This window comes from Pleuronectes platessa, chromosome 9 (genome assembly GCF_947347685.1).
Source record: "Pleuronectes platessa chromosome 9, fPlePla1.1, whole genome shotgun sequence".
Taxonomy (NCBI): domain Eukaryota; kingdom Metazoa; phylum Chordata; class Actinopteri; order Pleuronectiformes; family Pleuronectidae; genus Pleuronectes; species Pleuronectes platessa.
In genome coordinates, this window is record NC_070634.1 from 7,659,548 (window position 1) to 7,676,557 (window position 17,010).

Here is a 17,010-nt window from a genome sequence, read left to right on the forward strand (position 1 = left end):
GATATGAATGGGACCTGATAGTGGAGCCTATTATTTATATGAATGACAAGTAAGTCATGTGGTCTATTACACCCTACAATTATTCACAAACAGTCAGTGGTCTTTAGTCAGTTATTAGTGAATAAAATCGTTAAAACTGCCACATCCTGACAGTTGCATCAGCACCATGGACAGCACTACACATCGAACAAGCAGGATTATGGACAAAGTGCAGTGCTGGGGACATTTCTTGAATTTTACTGTCTCATAATCCTATTATTCAATATTGGCAAATATACAGTGAAAAGACTAAATATTTCATCTTTATGTGAGCTGGAAGACCGTTCTGCCAAATACAATGCAATTTAAGTAAATGGTGAGCGATTCTTTAAACGTAAAGATACAACAGAAAAAAACTGAAAATTCCTCCATACTGCTCCTGTGGTGTCATTCAAGTGTCAAAGCTTTGAAGATCTAGCTATTCCTTTGGATGGGATATCCTCACACTCCTTTGATTTTCCTCCATCAAAAGCAACACCAGTCTTAATGCACGTTAAGCTTGGAGGTGCCAGTCTGAGGATTAATGAAGAAAATGACATCACACCAGAGAGGAGATTACAAGACGGTGAATGCAAAGGCTAGGAAAAGGGTAAGTCAGAGAGGAGTCAATTAGGAGAGACACAGAGCAGGGTAGCAAGGCACAAAAGAATCAGAACAAGACACTGAGGGGAAAGTGAATGTTGACTTAGAAGGCTAGTCACTTACACAGCAGGGGAAGGAAAATGCTACAATGGAGTTTGACCATCGTCTTGATATCAGCGGGATGACAAGGGAGGAAGAGACAACACTCATCTCTTCTTATTCTAATACCTCCATGATTTTGATCATCTCTCCCAGGGGTGGAATCACACCCTCGTCTTATTGCAAGTTGCAGCTCTTGTTCTATAAAAATAAAACATTTATTCCATCACTACTATCATTGTTTACTTCTTGCTCAAGTATTGTACCTCTCCTCACCAAACTCCTGAGCAATAGGTCGACTTTCTTCCTATTATTTACAACTTCTCGATCTCCTACCATCAAAACACGACTCCCAGCAATATGTCCTCCTCCACAACTGCCACACTTGACCACCCTTTCTTTACAATCAAAAATCTCATGTTCACCCCCACATTTATTACATATTCTAATTCCTCGACATGCAGCGGCACAACATGGCCGTACTGCTGATGTTTAAACTATTGCAGAGGTGGCTTCCTATGTGGGTGAAATTTAAAGGATAAACATCCAAGAAACACTCGTTTAAATATTGTTTTTGCAAGGCAGCGTCTTGTGATGTCACTACAACCTTGACTTTACCCACCAAATTAGCATCACATCCTCTCAACCACACATCCCCACATTCGTTTCATCTTGGCCTCACCTTTAGTCTTCATACATTTTCAAGTTCATTCAGCAAATCATTACATTACATTACATTTCATTTAGCTGACGCTATTATCCAAAGCGACTTACAATAAGTGCATTCAACCCCGAGGGTACAGACCCAGAACAACAAGAATCAAGAAAGTACAATTTCTTCAAAATAAAGCAAAACTACAAAGTGCTATAAGTAAGTGCCATTTAAGTGCTACTAAAAGTTTTAGTTTCAAAAGTTGTTAGTTTTTTTTTTTTTTTTTTATTCAAGCTGATTTATTCAATCAGTATTCACAATACATTCTCAGCATTCAATTTTAGTCCAGAAAAATGTTGGTTCCGTCTACCAAGTTGAGTGAGGGGGAACAGGCAACCATGAAAGCTGGTGTGTGTTTCTTCCTGCAGTAGACAGTAGCCTGTAGTTGACCTATTGTACAGTATGTGAGGCCTATCTGACACAACCACCCCCTCCATCTTCCTCCATGAAAACTAACCCTCTTCTAGCTATCTGTGTTAATAAGCGTTTGGATCTAGGTGGAGTTAGTGTCTGCAATTCTGTTGTTGCTGTTTTCCTCTACTGTGTGTGTGCTTGTGCTACACCAGGAATGTCGAGACAGCAGGGAAAATCCGGCGGAGATACTGAAATGCAGATTCAAAGAGGAGACACAGAGGCGGAAGACAGTGGTAAGTATTGTTCTGACACTCTCTCAATTCTCCTATCCTGAATCTGTCTCCATTTAAGAGGTCGAACAGTAAAGGTGCTAATCACCTCTGCATTTCTTGCTAAATATTAGCTGTTTGAGCAGTATTCAGTCCAGGAGCTCGATGATGATGAGGAAGAGATATCCAGCATCCAGCACCACAGTGAAAATGAGGAATCAGCTGAGCCAGTGGTTGGTTCCAGACCTCCAGCTCGTTCTTGGAAAGGTTGGTGCCTGAATCTGTGTCCCCTCTTATACTTCTTAGACTTCTCTGAGTCTTTATTTTTAAGATCATGGGGATGCCTCAATAGAACTACACTTCTCACAATGCAACCACAAAACGAAATAACACTTAAAATCTGAAAATATCTTGTAAAAGAATAAGTAAGCTAATCTGAGATGCTGATCAAGCATGTTAGGACAACATCAGGTGTAAGATATTACTTCCCTCAGTACATAGATTGGATAACATGTGCTATACAAAATGGTTTTCCGCATGTTCTGTGGCCTCTAATGACACCTGTAAAAGACAGCCAGACTCATTTATTCCAACTGGTCTTTGGTGTCATGTAGTTGAGTTTTTTGTGTTTTCTCTGTCAAAGGTTTTATAGTCAATAAACTTTAATTATTTCTTTATAATACTGAGTAATATATATATTTTATGATGTGCTTCCTTCTCTTTGGTCTCTCCTCAGGAATGCAACCAACTACTGGCTCTGAGCGTTTGGATAAGTCTATCAAACGACGCTTGGAAGAAAGACTGAGATCAGCCATCGTAATTCCAATTTCCTTATTTTCCACCCTACCCAGCTTTTGTTTTTGAATAAGAACTTGAAAGATACCACTTACAAAACCACTTTGTTTGATAAAAACGTGCCAATCCTTGATTTAAGTGTTGATGCATAATGAATGTCCTCTTATGTTCCAGTCTAGAGGTCAGGCACTTGTACCGGAGGAAGATTTATTCTTCATTAAAAAGTCATCCCAAGACTTCCTGGAAGTGAGGAATGCAGAGTACGTCAGCCATCAAAAACGTATCCAGAGAGAAAGGAAGCTTCTCTTTACACCAAGTTCTCGACCAGGTACTCTCACGCACAGAACCACCTGATAAACACCGACATCTCTTAAGAATCCACTCGTAATTTTTTATATTCTTTGCAAGATAATAACTATATTTTATGTTTTATTGCTGTCAAAGTGCCAGGCTTCCTTAAACTGCCTGAAAACATGAGGCCCCATTATCTCGAGGATGACGGTCTGTTTGTGGGTAAAAGGCCCCCTATGTCCAAGACTAATGAGAACATTCTGGAGAACCGCATTTTAAAAATGGAAGAGGTAATCTACTAGACAGTTCAACCATGTCACTGGCTCTAAACAGTACAGGAATTGTCTAAATACTTTCTATTATTCATTTATTTATTATAATTTATAAGGGCAAGAAGTGGATTGGAGATGATGGCAGGATCTTGGCTATGTCGAACCCCGTTAAGGAATCATCCACAAGACCCCCTCTCTTCCACATGGAGGAGGACCTGGACCCTGCTCTGCAAACTGTTTACAGGAAGGTCAGACGCATGCCCACTTTGATCACCACATCCATTTGCCAAATCTAAAACAAAGTGCATTTCCATTGCTCTATATTTCAAGTATTACAATAAACAAAAGTGTGTGTGCGGCTAATGATTATTTTGATTATTAATCTGCTGATTATTTGTTTGGTTTAATAAATCTCATAAAATGGTTAAAAATGTCAATTACAGTTTCCTAAAGCCCAAGGTCATACCCTAAAATTGGTTGTGTTGTTTGATGATGGAGGATTTTTTTCAATCCTCCAGGCAACAAGGTCCACATATGAAAACAAGTGCACTGATGGTACATTGGATCCGGAGGGGGACTACCAACTTGATGTGGATGTTTCTGGGCTGATCTTCTCCCATCACCCACTCTTCAGTCGTGAACATGTCCTGGGAGCCCGGCTAGCTCAGCTGTACGACCAGTACCTCACCAGGAAGCACAATAACCTGACGGGACACTTGACTGACAAGGTAAACTCCATATGCTGCTGGTAAATATGAAAGTATCGCACCGATATTATAAAATGTCTTTACATTCTGTAGTACACTTACAACTTAAATATAACGTATGTGTTTTTCGTGTTTTCTGTCCTCTGCAGTTGCATGGGTTGAGGAGTGCACTGCGGAATATCCTTGAGATCCACGACAGCCAGAGTCTCACTCACGCCATGCAGCAGAGGATATCTGATTACAGTCTGGAGGTTCGGTGAGTTTCCCAGATCTTGTCTCTCCAATCTGTGTCCTGTCCAGACATCTATCTCTACTCTACTTTAATCACTATGACTATCAATATTCCTGCTGCATGTTTGTCCCTCTTAATGCCGTAGAAATACTCGGCAGCTACGAGACAGCGAGCAGGAGAAAGACCGGACTCTGCTGAAGAACATAATTAAAGTGTGGAAGGATATCAAGGCCCTGAGAGAGTTCCAGAAGTTCAACAACACACCCTACAAGCTCTTCCTCAGAAAGTACTGCTCTTACATTTTGACCAAATACAATGTGATTCCTATTTTCACGACCCCTCCCCTACCCATGTCTACTGGATAATGTATCTTCTTGTTAACCACAGATTCTTGGGGTTTATCATATTTGAATAGATACATTTCACAACAACTTATGTTCTGTGTTTTCCCACATCTGCTCCAGAGAGAATGTAGACCAGGCGTCAGATGAGAAGGTGTATGAGGATGAAATCTCTGCAGAAGTTGTGGAACTGGAGGCTGAGAGTGAGGAGGAATACCAACGAAAGCTGATAGAGTACAAGAAACAGCTGGCAGAGTGGAAGCTCTCAAGCAGAAAACAGGTGCCTAACTATTAAATATTTATTTGCTTGGATTAGTTAGGGACATCTGAACATATTGTATGCTATTGTACAAATAAACTCTGTTTATTTATATCTTAAGCTTATAGAAAAAAATCTGCATGGCCTTGTTGACTGTGTACATATGAAAATATAGTGATACCAACACTTATATCTCTTTGTTTGCAGAAAGCAAAAAAGAAGAAGAGAAAAAAGAAGAAGAAGGGCCAGTTACAGGATGACACAGAAGAAGATGAAGACCAAGAGTTGAGTGAATCAGAAGGGCCTGAGGAAGAAGACTGTCCAAAGCCAGAGCCTCCAGAGAGGCCAGACTTTGACTCTATAGAGCAGCAAGTCAGAGAGAAAGCTTTCAGGATACGCAGGAAACCAGGAGAGTCTGTCCTGATTCCTGAGCTGCATGCATCTGGAAACATCACGGCCAATGACCTCTGCCCCAGGTACGAGCACAATCATGGAGAAAGTCTGGGTTTCCTACAGAAGATTTTAACTTTTAACTTATACTCTGTGTATCATTCATTCCTTTCATGTTCAATTTATGATGAGTTTTGGTTTTTTCTTTGTTGTAGGGTGGAAGTAGCTCGTAGACAGGATGTTGAGAGGCACTCAATTATCATCAAGATCCTTTACAATGGCAAAGGAGTCTCCCGAACTGACAACCGCTTCCTGGAAACTGATTTCAGAGTGCACTTTGGTCAGATCTTTAATCTCAAGATAGTTAATTCTCCTCAAAGCATCACATTGCAGGTCTTTGAAAATATTGGATTATCGTGTTCCCTCCTGACTCAAGTGTTCGTCCCAGTGCCAGACTCTTCTGCCTTAACAGGCAGTGTCCCTCTTGAGGAATTCCTGTTCAGCAGCAACCATAGAGTGATGTTTGACCATGAAGGAGTTGGAAGTGGTAAATGTCTCCATTTGACACCAGTTCAGATGTGAACAGTCCCTTTTATTTCAGTAACACATCACTTATCTATACCTTGTCTCTCATCTGCCTGGCCTGTCAGATGTCCCCCTGTCCTTCGAGGCTCATGGCAGTAACAAACAGACCCTGCTGACCTCTGGTAAACTGTTCTGTTGTGTTTCCTGGGGTATTGGGGAGGATGATGTACCACTCGCCCCTCCTGCGTCTCAACAACCTGGTATACACAGGTAATATCACTTCAAAAGCAGTATTTGTGGTCATGCATGTTTTATTCTTTCCTACTCTCCAGCCTGCCAGTGTTTACGGATTATGTCAGCATCATGTAAACATAGCGACTTGAAACTGTATTTATTGTTATGTCAAATTTAATCCAGCAAGTTTATCTGACTTTCTGATGTGTCCGTATATTTGATAACAAAAGCTTATAAATGATTCTGAAGGCTCATTCATCATGGAATTAAGTGACTCAGAATATGCGGAAGGAAATAGTCCATAGTTGTGTATTGTGTTTGCAGTCGGAAGTTTATGGGCTATAACAGCTAAACACCCGTTTGGTTATTAAAATCTGTCTCTAAACATTGTATCTTCTCTATGCAGCAAACTCCCCATGCACATTATAGCTTTAAGCAGCTTTTTCACTTTCACTTTCTTTGTCTCAGTGGCCTGCGCCGTGTTGATGCTGTCACATCTATCTGGGGACGTGAACTTGATGACATGAAAAAAACTGTTGAGTGGGCCAAACAGTTACCTCTGGACCCCAACGACCCAAACAATGCTTCTATCATGCAGCTGCTAAAAGTGGGTGCCACAACAAAGAGCTGTTCAAACATCTCAACGATCCTGGAGAATTCAACTTGCTCATTTTTTGTGACAAAAACATTCTTTCTTTGTGTCTGTGGTCCACCAGATGGCCAGAAGTGAAGAGGTGCATGCTCCTGAGTGCTTCCGACTAGAGCAGCTCCAGGAGGAGTTTTACTTTGTGACTGATGAAGTGTTGGAGTTGAAGCGATTGCAACGGCTCAGGAGGGAGGTCCCTTATAAGATGGTTCAGGTCAGCCCTTTAAGTATTTACATGTCATAGAATGTTGTGAATATGGCAAAAGCAGGATGTATTTGCTCAATAAGAGGCCAATTCGATTTTGATATATATATATGTGTGCGTGTGTGTGTGTGTGTGTGTGTGTGTTTGTTTGTGTTTATTTGAATAACAGCATTAAGTGAAGCCTTTTTTGTTTTTTACCCACAGATCCGTGCTTGTTCCCTCAAAGAATTGCCTGAGATTCAATGGCAGTGGTTGAGCAAGTTATCTCAGATTCTCCAGAAATAGAAATAACAAATTCATAAAACTTTTGATAGCATTAGAGAAGATGTTTCAAAGGAGCAAAGCCTTAAATACGATCTATGATGTGTTCTCTCACTAACAGCGTGCCACTGACAGATATTACATATGTTACTTTTCCCCTAAGTACCTCAACCCATCACCCTGTATGTTTTCATGAGACAAAACTTTGATTTAACTGAAATGAGATAAGACTTGAGATTGGGTGCTGTTGTCGGCTTACTGACGCGTTACCACAAGTATAAAGTGTTGGGATATGGAAAGCATAACAAATGAATGTGAATTTGTAATGTGCAAACAACACTTGCAATGCATTAATGACGTACGATCTCAGATGTCAATTTTATATGTATTTAAGCCATATGACATCTTGCCCACTGCCTCAAGGTTTCATAAGGTTGAACCATTTTTGTAAACCCAGGGGGACTTTCTTACAACTTAAAATAGCCTACCAAAGGTCCTTGTTTTGTCAAGTTGATAAAAATAAAATATTTAGATTGCACTTTTCTGATTTATCTTTCATCAAATTAGAAAAATTACTCCATTTTGTTCCTTCACTGGCTTTTTGGTAAACAAACACATGAGTAGATATTCTAGCTTCAACTGCATTCATCAACGTTTTTTTCAACTTGTTATTTACATAGTTTGCTCGTTACAAATGCACATGTTTTTGGATTGTTTGGCTTTCAATACCATATTGAACACACCAAGTTTTGCATGCACTACTTCAAAAGGATCTTTAAACAGCCTAATCGCACACGGTAATATCCTGCTATATTTTCACATCAGGTCATTTTCATTAATATCCTTTTTTTTACTAGGGGGCTGGCAGGAGAAACTTTATATAAAGTCACGAGACTCTGAGATTTGCATTCTTGTATCTTAAATACAGGCCCCTCTCAATAATTTCAGGACATTATCTGGAGTGTTTTGCATGTCTGAAGGCAGCAAAAGACTTGAGATTCTAATCTCTGCCAACAGTAACTCATCCTCATGCTTTGTAAAGGGTCTGAAAACATAGTGAAATGGTTTAAGGGCCCGAGCACTGACAGGCACTGACAGACAGCGAGGCCCTATTGAAATTGTAAGGATTATTTATTATTATTATTATTTTTCAGGCAGATGAATAGGCTTTTTCAGGACTTTAACATGCTCAAATTCTTACCAACATACCAGAAAATTAGAACGTGGTGAAAATGTATCATTTTATTTTTTTCTTATTTTGGTGTATTGTTGCCATGGATACGGTTGGTTCAGATCAAAGTCACAAATGTACATATAGGAATTCTAGGATGCAATTGTAAGATTGTATGTCCTATGATCCTTTGGTCCTCTGGTTCTTTGATTCTTTTATGTAGGTAGGTATAAAATAAGTGAATCGAGGTTCATGGTAGATGGATGATGAAGTGTCTCCCGTCACGATGATAGTTCACCACAGTTGTCATCTTCTGACTCTGGTAAAACATTGAGTTGGATCAGTAGCTACATTAATGTCAGCATGAATTTAGTCCAGAGGTTGAATCAGACTCTTTTACTGAAAATAGCATCAACATATCAAGCCTCATAAATTAACTTTAGTTGTACAAGCTTTCTTCATTAACAACAACTTGATTAGGTACAAATTAAAAATGACTCACTGCAGTGCATTGTGGGACACAGCAGCTCATATCATAGAGGCTCATGGGCTGGTCCATCATCTTGACACTTCTGGCAGCAGTGTGCGTGTTCATGTGGGGTGAGGATGTGTGTACACGTTAGAGAATCACTGAGAAAGCAAACTACAAGTGTGTGTGTGTGTGTGTGTGTGTGTGTGTGTGTGTGTGTGTGTGTTTGTGTGTGAAAACAGATACCAGGGTAAAACTCAGAATCCACCTTCCCCGGAAGATGGCTTTTGAATATGCTTACATGTAAATTCTATTTACCGGAGTCTCCCAAGTAGAGATATCACATTAGCAGAGGGCTTGACTAAACGTATCATTGGCAAATTGGAGCACATTGCTTTGTAAATTAGCCTGGTTCAGACTTCCCAAATTTGATTCACCTTTTGTTGTGAAACCGACTTTCTGATTAGCCCAGCCCACAACCTACTGTTTTTAGACTTGCCTTAACGTAATGGTATAAAAGGTTCAGTATGTAGAATTCAGTGACATCTAGTGGTAAAGTTGCATCTTGCAGCTGAATACCTCACTTCACCTTACCCTTCCAAACATGAAAGAGAACCTGTGATTATGTGATGAAACTCCAGCTAACTTAATAGAAGAGCTTGATCTTGCTGAGAACTAGCCTGACGTTGTCATACTCACAATTCTAGTCAGAATGTGAGTCTGTTACCGCTCCATTGGTCTGTGATTACGGGGCGTGTTTCAACCGAACCAGAAAAAAAATGTATGTAATGTATGTGACGTATGTTAAGCGACGCATTGTGAGTTATTTACTAACGCCGGGTTCACACCGGACGCTGAAGCGCCAAGCCTTAAATAACAGCTGGCTCCCATCCACTCCTTTGTGCTGGTCACACCGGAGGCTGAAGCGCCGCGCTGTGCCAAGGCTGCCTCGCGCCGTGCAGCGATCGTTTCGGCGTCGAGTCTATTTTTTGCGCTTGACGCGAGCGTATCGCGCAAGGAAACACACTGAAAAATGATTTAAAACGATATTGATGACAAATTTTATATGATATAAACGATCAAATATGCATCCCATACTTTGAATTCCCTTTCTGTTGTACTGGAGTTTTAATTTGACCAATGACATTATTAAATGTCCCCCTCTGCCCATCCACTACGGCCACACAAGGAGTGATAAAGATAAAAAGAGATAGAGGGGGGGGGGGCCTACGTATTCTCCACATAGGCTTGAGTGGAGAATACGTAATTTACCCTCGACATCCGACATTTAACGGAGCAAACAGTGGAGAAGTTCTTCAACATGGATGACTTTAAATTAATAATTGAAGTGGAGAAGTGCAGTGAGTTGTATGATCCTCGGAACATGTTGTATAAAGACAACACCAAAAAAGACAAAAGTTGGGACGCTGTTGCTTAATGTTGGAGCAAGTATATGCTTGCTTTTATACTACTGGATCAACGGGTGATATTATTAGCGCTGCCCGGGGGTTCAGCATCGCTTCAGCGTCCGGTGTGAACAGCCAAGCGCCAGCGCGATAGGGATTAGCGCGGCGCTTTGGCGTCGCCTCCGCGTTCTCTGTTCCTCTTTGAAAATGAATGCGCTGTCGATGTCTTCTAAAACAGACTCAATGGAAGCATCTACACATCTCAGCTCTCCAGCGGCAGGCATGTTTGTTGAAAACTAATTCAACCCAAGCGTACTTTGATGACGTGGTTGATTACGTTACTGTTGATCATCTGTCCATCATCGTATAAAGCCCGCCCTGACAATCTGATTGTTCCGTTCACTTTCGAACCGGGCATAATTTCTCCCCAACGGAGCGACTCCAGACCGGACTTCCCGACCTCAAATGTTGTGGGCGGGGCTAAGTTTGTCTGGCATCCAGGCTAGCTGAGAACCATACTACCCCTCCAAATTTTCAGTGTTTTATTTCAGTTTTCTTAAAAATGTCTAGTTTATTATATTGTACTTAATTTGCTTTCACTTAAGTGCTCCCTTCTTGTTCCTTCCTTATACCGTTATTGCCACATTTAGTTTGCGATTTCTCTTAGTCAGGTGTATCTTGACATTGGGTCATGTCAAATCACATGATTTCAAGGGGGGATACCAGAAATGGGCAGGGCAAGTGGCATAAGATTAATGGTAACGATATAAATGTATCCTAAATAAGACTGAAGCAGATCCCCCGAAAGATGGTCGAGACTTAAAGTGATGTTCTGGTCGTTTATTTGAGTCGTCCTTATATCTCCGTAAACACCTTATGACACCGTAAGAACTTGTGCTTTTTCGGAGGGTCGCTAAAAACATAAACCTTTTCATTCGAGAAGTTTCCGTCGTCCCAGGAAGTTCGTGACTCTACCGAAACCATTTTAAAAAAAAAGCATGTAACATTTCACAATAAAATAACAGAAAGACACTTCTGCCGATATAAACAATAACACGTGTTGGGTTAGTTACACTCCCACCAAATTATGAGTGTTTTGTATCAAATGACAATAACAATTTATCATCTACTCTATCAGTGCATTTTGCACTGATACATAGCTTAAGTAGCTTCCAACAGCAGAACTAACTTCTGCACTGGACGTTCCAACACAGAAAGTTTACCAGAGCGTTTACCCTTTACATTCAAGTTCTTATCTCCCACTGAGATTTTTACCTTCCTCGCAAGCCCATCTTTACCACTGACTGTCTACGAAACCCTGGCAAGTCTCCATTCACCTCTGGGCAACAATACATCAACGTCCATCACAATATCGCCGACTTGTAGATTTCTTCTTGGAGTGTGCCAACGCTGTCTTGTGATGATGTTGTGAAGATATTCCTGTCTCCAGCAACTCTAGAACTGCTCTGGTAGAAACTGCACACATAGCTATCTTTTTGCTCCATACAGGTCCTGTCTGCTCTACACGTTCCACAGGTAGGTCACTCATTCTTTGGGTCTCTGGCGGTCTCCTGAGTCTGAGACAAGTCACACATTGACAGAGGAACGCTGAAACTGCTCTACTCATACCAGGAATCCAATAGCCACTAGGTCTGATGTCGTTCATGGTGAAGCCTTTTCCCTGATGCTTTACTCTTTCGTGGCTATGAGCTATTATCAGTGATGTCACATAATGCTCTTTTGGAATGACAATTGGGTGCTTGAAAGAGTCAGAGAAAGTTGAATGGCAGAGTCTTCTTCCCACATTGAGAAGCCCATCCGTGTCAAGAAATAGATCAAGCTGGTGCAGCTTATTGTGATGTGGCAGTTCGCTTCCTTTGCTCAACAGCTTTATTTCCTTCCCATAGGCCTAGCTTTGCACATTCTGAAGTAACTTTCGCAAGCTGGGCCCCCCCCCCAAAGCTGGTTAGGGGTAGTTGCCCCCCCGCGCCGCCCGCCAACACCGCCCTCAACTACACCACAATATATAGATTGATAGATAGCTTGGAGACAATGCTATGCTTGGAGATGGTGGATTGTTGTTGCTGGAGGCCATCACGTTTACCTTTTAAAGAAGTCCACAGGCTTCTCTTTCAAGTCGGGTGTTTAGTGTCGAGGTGCCTTTTTAATTTGCATGGCTTCATGCTGTCATTTGCCAGCACCTCGGCAAACAAAACACACTGAGGACTTTGCTCAGTCGTGCCAGTGACACCAAACTGCAAATAGATCTCGTCATATTTGCGAAGCTTTGGCTTCTTCACAACTGGCGCATCGATTGCCGGACTTTTACGAATCAGAAACTTGTCCATAGTTGTGTTTGTTTGCTGATACAGTGTGTGTGATGTTAATAAAGTTGTAATTGCAACGTCATGGTCTTGTGAGTGTGTTTGTATGTGTGGCTGTGAGCGACTTGCACACGAATAATGAATAAGGCTGTGCTAGGCGATTGTTCCAGACAAAACTAACAGTACACAATGTAGACAGGGACAGCACAGAATAGTATTCAAGTGCTGGTGTTTTATTTGTTGCAACACGGTGGATGATTGAAGATGTAAAGGTAGGTGTTAAGGAGAAAAGGGCTCGCTGCAGTTGGAAGAAGTTAGCTAGCTAGAAGGCTAGCTCTTGAGGCTATGAGCTTTCTAAAAAAGACTGTGGAGCAAATTACTCCTTAAATCAGGCTACGAATAGGCCTGCTGCAAGTGCAGGAAGGTATTACTAAGGAAGGAGTGAGTCTTTAAAAAGACTGTTTATAAAGCAATGAATATCTGAATGATAGAGGAAACAAGAGCAATCGCACAAACTCTGCAGGGTGTCGTCTTTTATACTTGGAAGCGTACGTGCAACTCGCGTTGAAATGATACCACTCCTCTTTTGATTGGTGGATCAGGAACGAAACAGTATTTGATTTGTTTGTGTCAGTCCAGCCCCTAGCATTTCGCCACTGAGGGAGCTTTCACTAACCAGTGACAGGTCGTCTTTTTTTTTCCGTCTGTGACATTGCGGCCCCCCCCAGGAGAGTGTCCGCGCCCCGCCAGGGGGCGCCTCCCCCACTTTGAGAACCACTGAAATGAAAGATCATGATGAAAGGAGAAGAAAAAAGAAAATTCACATAAAAGAAAGGAAATCACTACAAATGACAGATACGGCTTTAAACTAATTAGACAATCAAAGATACTGAGGCTCTCTCATTATCAACCTTGAAATTAGATGTATATAGACATACAATATGTATCTGTCTTTAAAGTGTCTGATGTAAGCATTACTTTTAGTACTTATAGAGATTCACACAAGGACTGAACTTGATGGTGTGTACACTCTTATGCTACTTACCTGGCTGATAGGAACTGGCATACTTTGCTGCATCTAACTTCCTTCTTTTCTATTCTCCTGACAAGTGTGAAACATCGACAGCATAACTACTCCGTCACCATGTCTCAAAGCAATGAGTTTAATATCAGTAAAGGAGACCTGATCCCCTCCCCCACTACAAATTACCTTGCCCAGAAATATCTTGGCAACGGCGGCTTTGGTATGGTCATCCAATGCAGGAAGACATTGACTTTGCACAAGAAGAGGAGGTCATCCTTCAAACCATGAAGAAGCTCCACTCAGACAGGTTCAACATCGTCAGATTGTACGAGTCATTCTTCTACAAGGAACATTACTGTCTTGTGTTTGAGCTCCTGGATATGGATCTGCATAAATTCAGACAGATCAGCCCGGGTCAACATCTTCAGCTGAAGCAGATCCGCCCCATTCTGCAGCAGGTTTGTTTTTTAAACTCAAGCTCTTACAGTAACTGCTTTCTAGCGTGAAGGGTAAACTTGGTCGCTAAAAAGTGACTGTTACAGTTGTTGTTGATGAAAGGAACTCTGTAGCTCATTATTATTATGCTTTTCATGTTTTCAGCTAGCTGCATCCTTGGTCTTTCTGAACAGCGCAGGAATCATTCATGCAGATTTGAAGCCAGACAACATCATGTTGGTGGATCGTGTCAGGCAGCCACTCAAACTCATTGACTTTGGGGTAGCCTTCGATGATCCTGAGAAAATGACCGGTGTAACCATCCAGACCTTGTGGTACAGGTAAGTAACTGACAGCACATCTGTATACCTGGGACACCTGTGTTTGCTGTAAATAATTGGACAATTCCTGTACGCTGGCATATCAGGTTTATATCTCAGAAACTGACAGTAACAAGGAGTTTAACAAATTTTAAACCTCAGTAATATGTTTGTGTTTCTTATCCTAAGGTCTCCTGAGATTCTGTATGACGAACCTTTCAGCGGGGCCATCGACGTATGGTCTCTCGGCTGCATTGCTGCTGAGCTGTCAATGGGCACACCGCTGTTCCGTGCCAATGATGAGGAGGATTTGGTCAGTATCGGCACTTAAAACACAACAAACACGTACAGTTCTGCCGTGATGTTTGTGTATTTTCAAATCCATACACTTGATGATTATAGTGAAAGAGTTTCCAGAAGAAGTTCACAGATTTTTACTATTCTACTAATGAGACAAACCAGAGACACTTCATCCATATGTCTCAGTAATAGAAATGAACGTGATGTACATGATCAACAATGTAAACTTGAAGTTAACTAACTCTCACAATGTTGTGTTTTTTCCACAGATGAGGCAAATTGCATTTGCAATTAGAGATCCACAGCATGAAGGAAACCTCCTACCACATGCGTTCTGGCCAAGATATTGGATGGAAGGCAGATTTATGGTATCAAACTATTTTACAACCATTTAGCTGGCTCCACTAGCTCACTAATGATGGTGTCGTTCCTTCAGACTGTGTTTCTTTCCCCTGTGCCATCCACTGTCTTTTGAGCAATCTATCTGATTAGACAATTCTTCATTTCAGTCAATAGGTTCAATTCTAGTTTGAGATCACCAGCCTGGATGAATTTATAACAGTCTTTATAATCCAAACACGAGGACATCTAACATGTTTGTTTTCCTCATCTTGTTAAAGGGGAATCATCCTGTCTGTGTAGAAGATGCCCATGCTGAATATTGTGACCTGCAGTGCTTTATCGACCTAATGACGGAGATGCTGATGACGAGTCAGTATGAAAGAATTAGCCCCGACAGAATTCTCCAGCATCCGTTCATCACGATGAGCCATCTTCAAGGCTCATACAAAAACCGCCTCTAGTAAGTCTGTGCTGAGATGGTCTGTGTAAGTCTGTGCTGTTGGACATGGGTGTAAAATATAAGCGATATAAGGTGATTAAGATGTTTGGCTCAGCAGTTTCATTTGTCTTCCAGTGTGAAGTCATGTGAGGATCTGATGGACATCTGCCGGGATCAGAGCTCTGATGATGGCGGACATGGAGACCAGGTGATCCTTCAAATGTCCCTGAACGAGGACTCCTCCAGCAGCTCTGCCAGCCCAGCCAAGGAGGGCAGCAAAGTGAATGCAAAGTCTGGCAACAGGTGAGTGTTTGAAATATCTTTCTGAGTAATTATTTATATTGTAGAGGAATAGTTCAACATTTTGGTAAATATTCTGTTTTTTTGCTCAGAGTTCAATGGGAAAAATGATACAACTCTCATTAACTATGGTGCTGGAGCCAAGTGCATTTTTAGAAGGTGAATTTTTAGAAATGTAAAATAACTATTTTAAGATCAAGAGTTAAATTATTTTCTTATCCACATCTCAGACCAGAAGACTCCCAAGCCCCGGTCAGAAGGAGTGAAAGACTGGCAGCCGCTCGAAGAGGCACAAGTGGGACAACAGGCCCAAACAGGTGCAAGAGGATGAGAGACAGGCATGATCCCACGTCTTGATCATTCTATACTGTTACAGTGTTTATTTGACAAGTGCACAGAAGTAATGTGAATGATATAGTCTTTGGCATTTTATACCCCTGTGTGATGTCATCAGGATTAGAAGGGGTGAAGCAGAGGGTAGAACAGAGCCGTCCCACATGGATCTGCATGCATGTGCAGTTCAGAATGTGCATTTAAAAAAATGTAAAATAACTGCTTTAAGATCAAGTGTTAAAGCATTTCCTTATCCACATCACAGACCAAAAGACTCCCAAGCCACGGTCAGAAGGAGTGAACGACTGGCAGCCATTAGAAAAGGTGCGAGTGGGCAAACGGGTCCGAACCGTTGCAAGAGAATGAGAGACAGACATGATCCCACATCCAATGGCAACCCCTCAACAAAGAAGACAAACATGGGCCCTGCTGGGATGAGAGATGAGAAGCCTGCCAAAATGAATGCAAAACGTGGCAACAGGTGGGGGGCTGGAACCGGAGTTTGAAATATCTTCCTGTCTTGATCATTGTATACTGTTACAGTGTTTATTTGACAAGTGCACAGAAGTAATGTGAATGATATAGTCTTTGGCATTGTATAGCACTGTGTGATGTCATCAGGATTAGAAGGGGTGAAGCAGAGGGTAGAACAGAGCCGTCCCACATGGATCTGCATGCATGTGCAGTTCAGAATGTGCATTTAAAAAAATGTAAAATAACTGCTTTAAGATCAAGTGTTAAATCATTTCCTTATCCACATCACAGACCAAAAGACTCCCAAGCCACGGTCAGAAGGAGGGAACTACTTGCAGCCACTCGGAAAGGTGCAAGTGGGCAAACGGGCCCAATCCGGCTCAAGAAGATGAGAGAGAGAGAAGACAGTGTTGGACCAAACCGGTTCATCTGCGTCATTCTATGCTGCTTTGATAAACAC

At 41.5% G+C, this 17,010-nt stretch overlaps 2 protein-coding genes across 2 annotated transcripts; both read left to right on the forward strand.

Annotated features, from left to right (window-relative positions):
- Nucleotides 1-1,929: 1,929 nt before the first annotated feature.
- On the forward strand, nucleotides 1,930-5,924 carry LOC128448121 (coiled-coil and C2 domain-containing protein 2A). The gene is made up of 12 exons (XM_053430668.1): nucleotides 1,930-2,079; nucleotides 2,190-2,322; nucleotides 2,792-2,871; nucleotides 3,025-3,178; nucleotides 3,295-3,431; nucleotides 3,530-3,661; nucleotides 3,932-4,141; nucleotides 4,270-4,376; nucleotides 4,498-4,638; nucleotides 4,817-4,973; nucleotides 5,160-5,428; nucleotides 5,558-5,924. The coding sequence occupies exons 3-12, from the start codon at nucleotides 2,794-2,796 to the stop codon at nucleotides 5,922-5,924; spliced, it is 1,752 nt and encodes a 583-aa protein (XP_053286643.1). The 5' UTR covers nucleotides 1,930-2,079; nucleotides 2,190-2,322; nucleotides 2,792-2,793.
- A 661-nt stretch (nucleotides 5,925-6,585) lies between these two features.
- LOC128447586 (coiled-coil and C2 domain-containing protein 2A) lies at nucleotides 6,586-7,806 on the forward strand. The gene is made up of 3 exons (XM_053429759.1): nucleotides 6,586-6,708; nucleotides 6,818-6,961; nucleotides 7,157-7,806. The coding sequence occupies exons 1-3, from the start codon at nucleotides 6,625-6,627 to the stop codon at nucleotides 7,235-7,237; spliced, it is 309 nt and encodes a 102-aa protein (XP_053285734.1). The 5' UTR covers nucleotides 6,586-6,624; the 3' UTR covers nucleotides 7,238-7,806.
- Nucleotides 7,807-17,010: the final 9,204 nt, after the last annotated feature.

Bases quoted from the DNA above. Each gene is read 5' to 3' on its own strand.
- LOC128448121 (XM_053430668.1), top strand. From the start codon at position 2,794: ATGCAACCAACTACTGGCTCTGAGCGTTTGGATAAGTCTATCAAACGA. The intron at 4,377-4,497 runs GTGAGTTTCCCA...TTAATGCCGTAG, and splicing joins GATTACAGTCTGGAGGTTCG to AAATACTCGGCAGCTACGAG. The intron at 4,639-4,816 runs GTACTGCTCTTA...CATCTGCTCCAG, and splicing joins TACAAGCTCTTCCTCAGAAA to AGAGAATGTAGACCAGGCGT.
- LOC128447586 (XM_053429759.1), top strand. From the start codon at position 6,625: ATGAAAAAAACTGTTGAGTGGGCCAAACAGTTACCTCTGGACCCCAAC. The intron at 6,709-6,817 runs GTGGGTGCCACA...GTGGTCCACCAG, and splicing joins CTATCATGCAGCTGCTAAAA to ATGGCCAGAAGTGAAGAGGT. The intron at 6,962-7,156 runs GTCAGCCCTTTA...TTTTACCCACAG, and splicing joins TCCCTTATAAGATGGTTCAG to ATCCGTGCTTGTTCCCTCAA.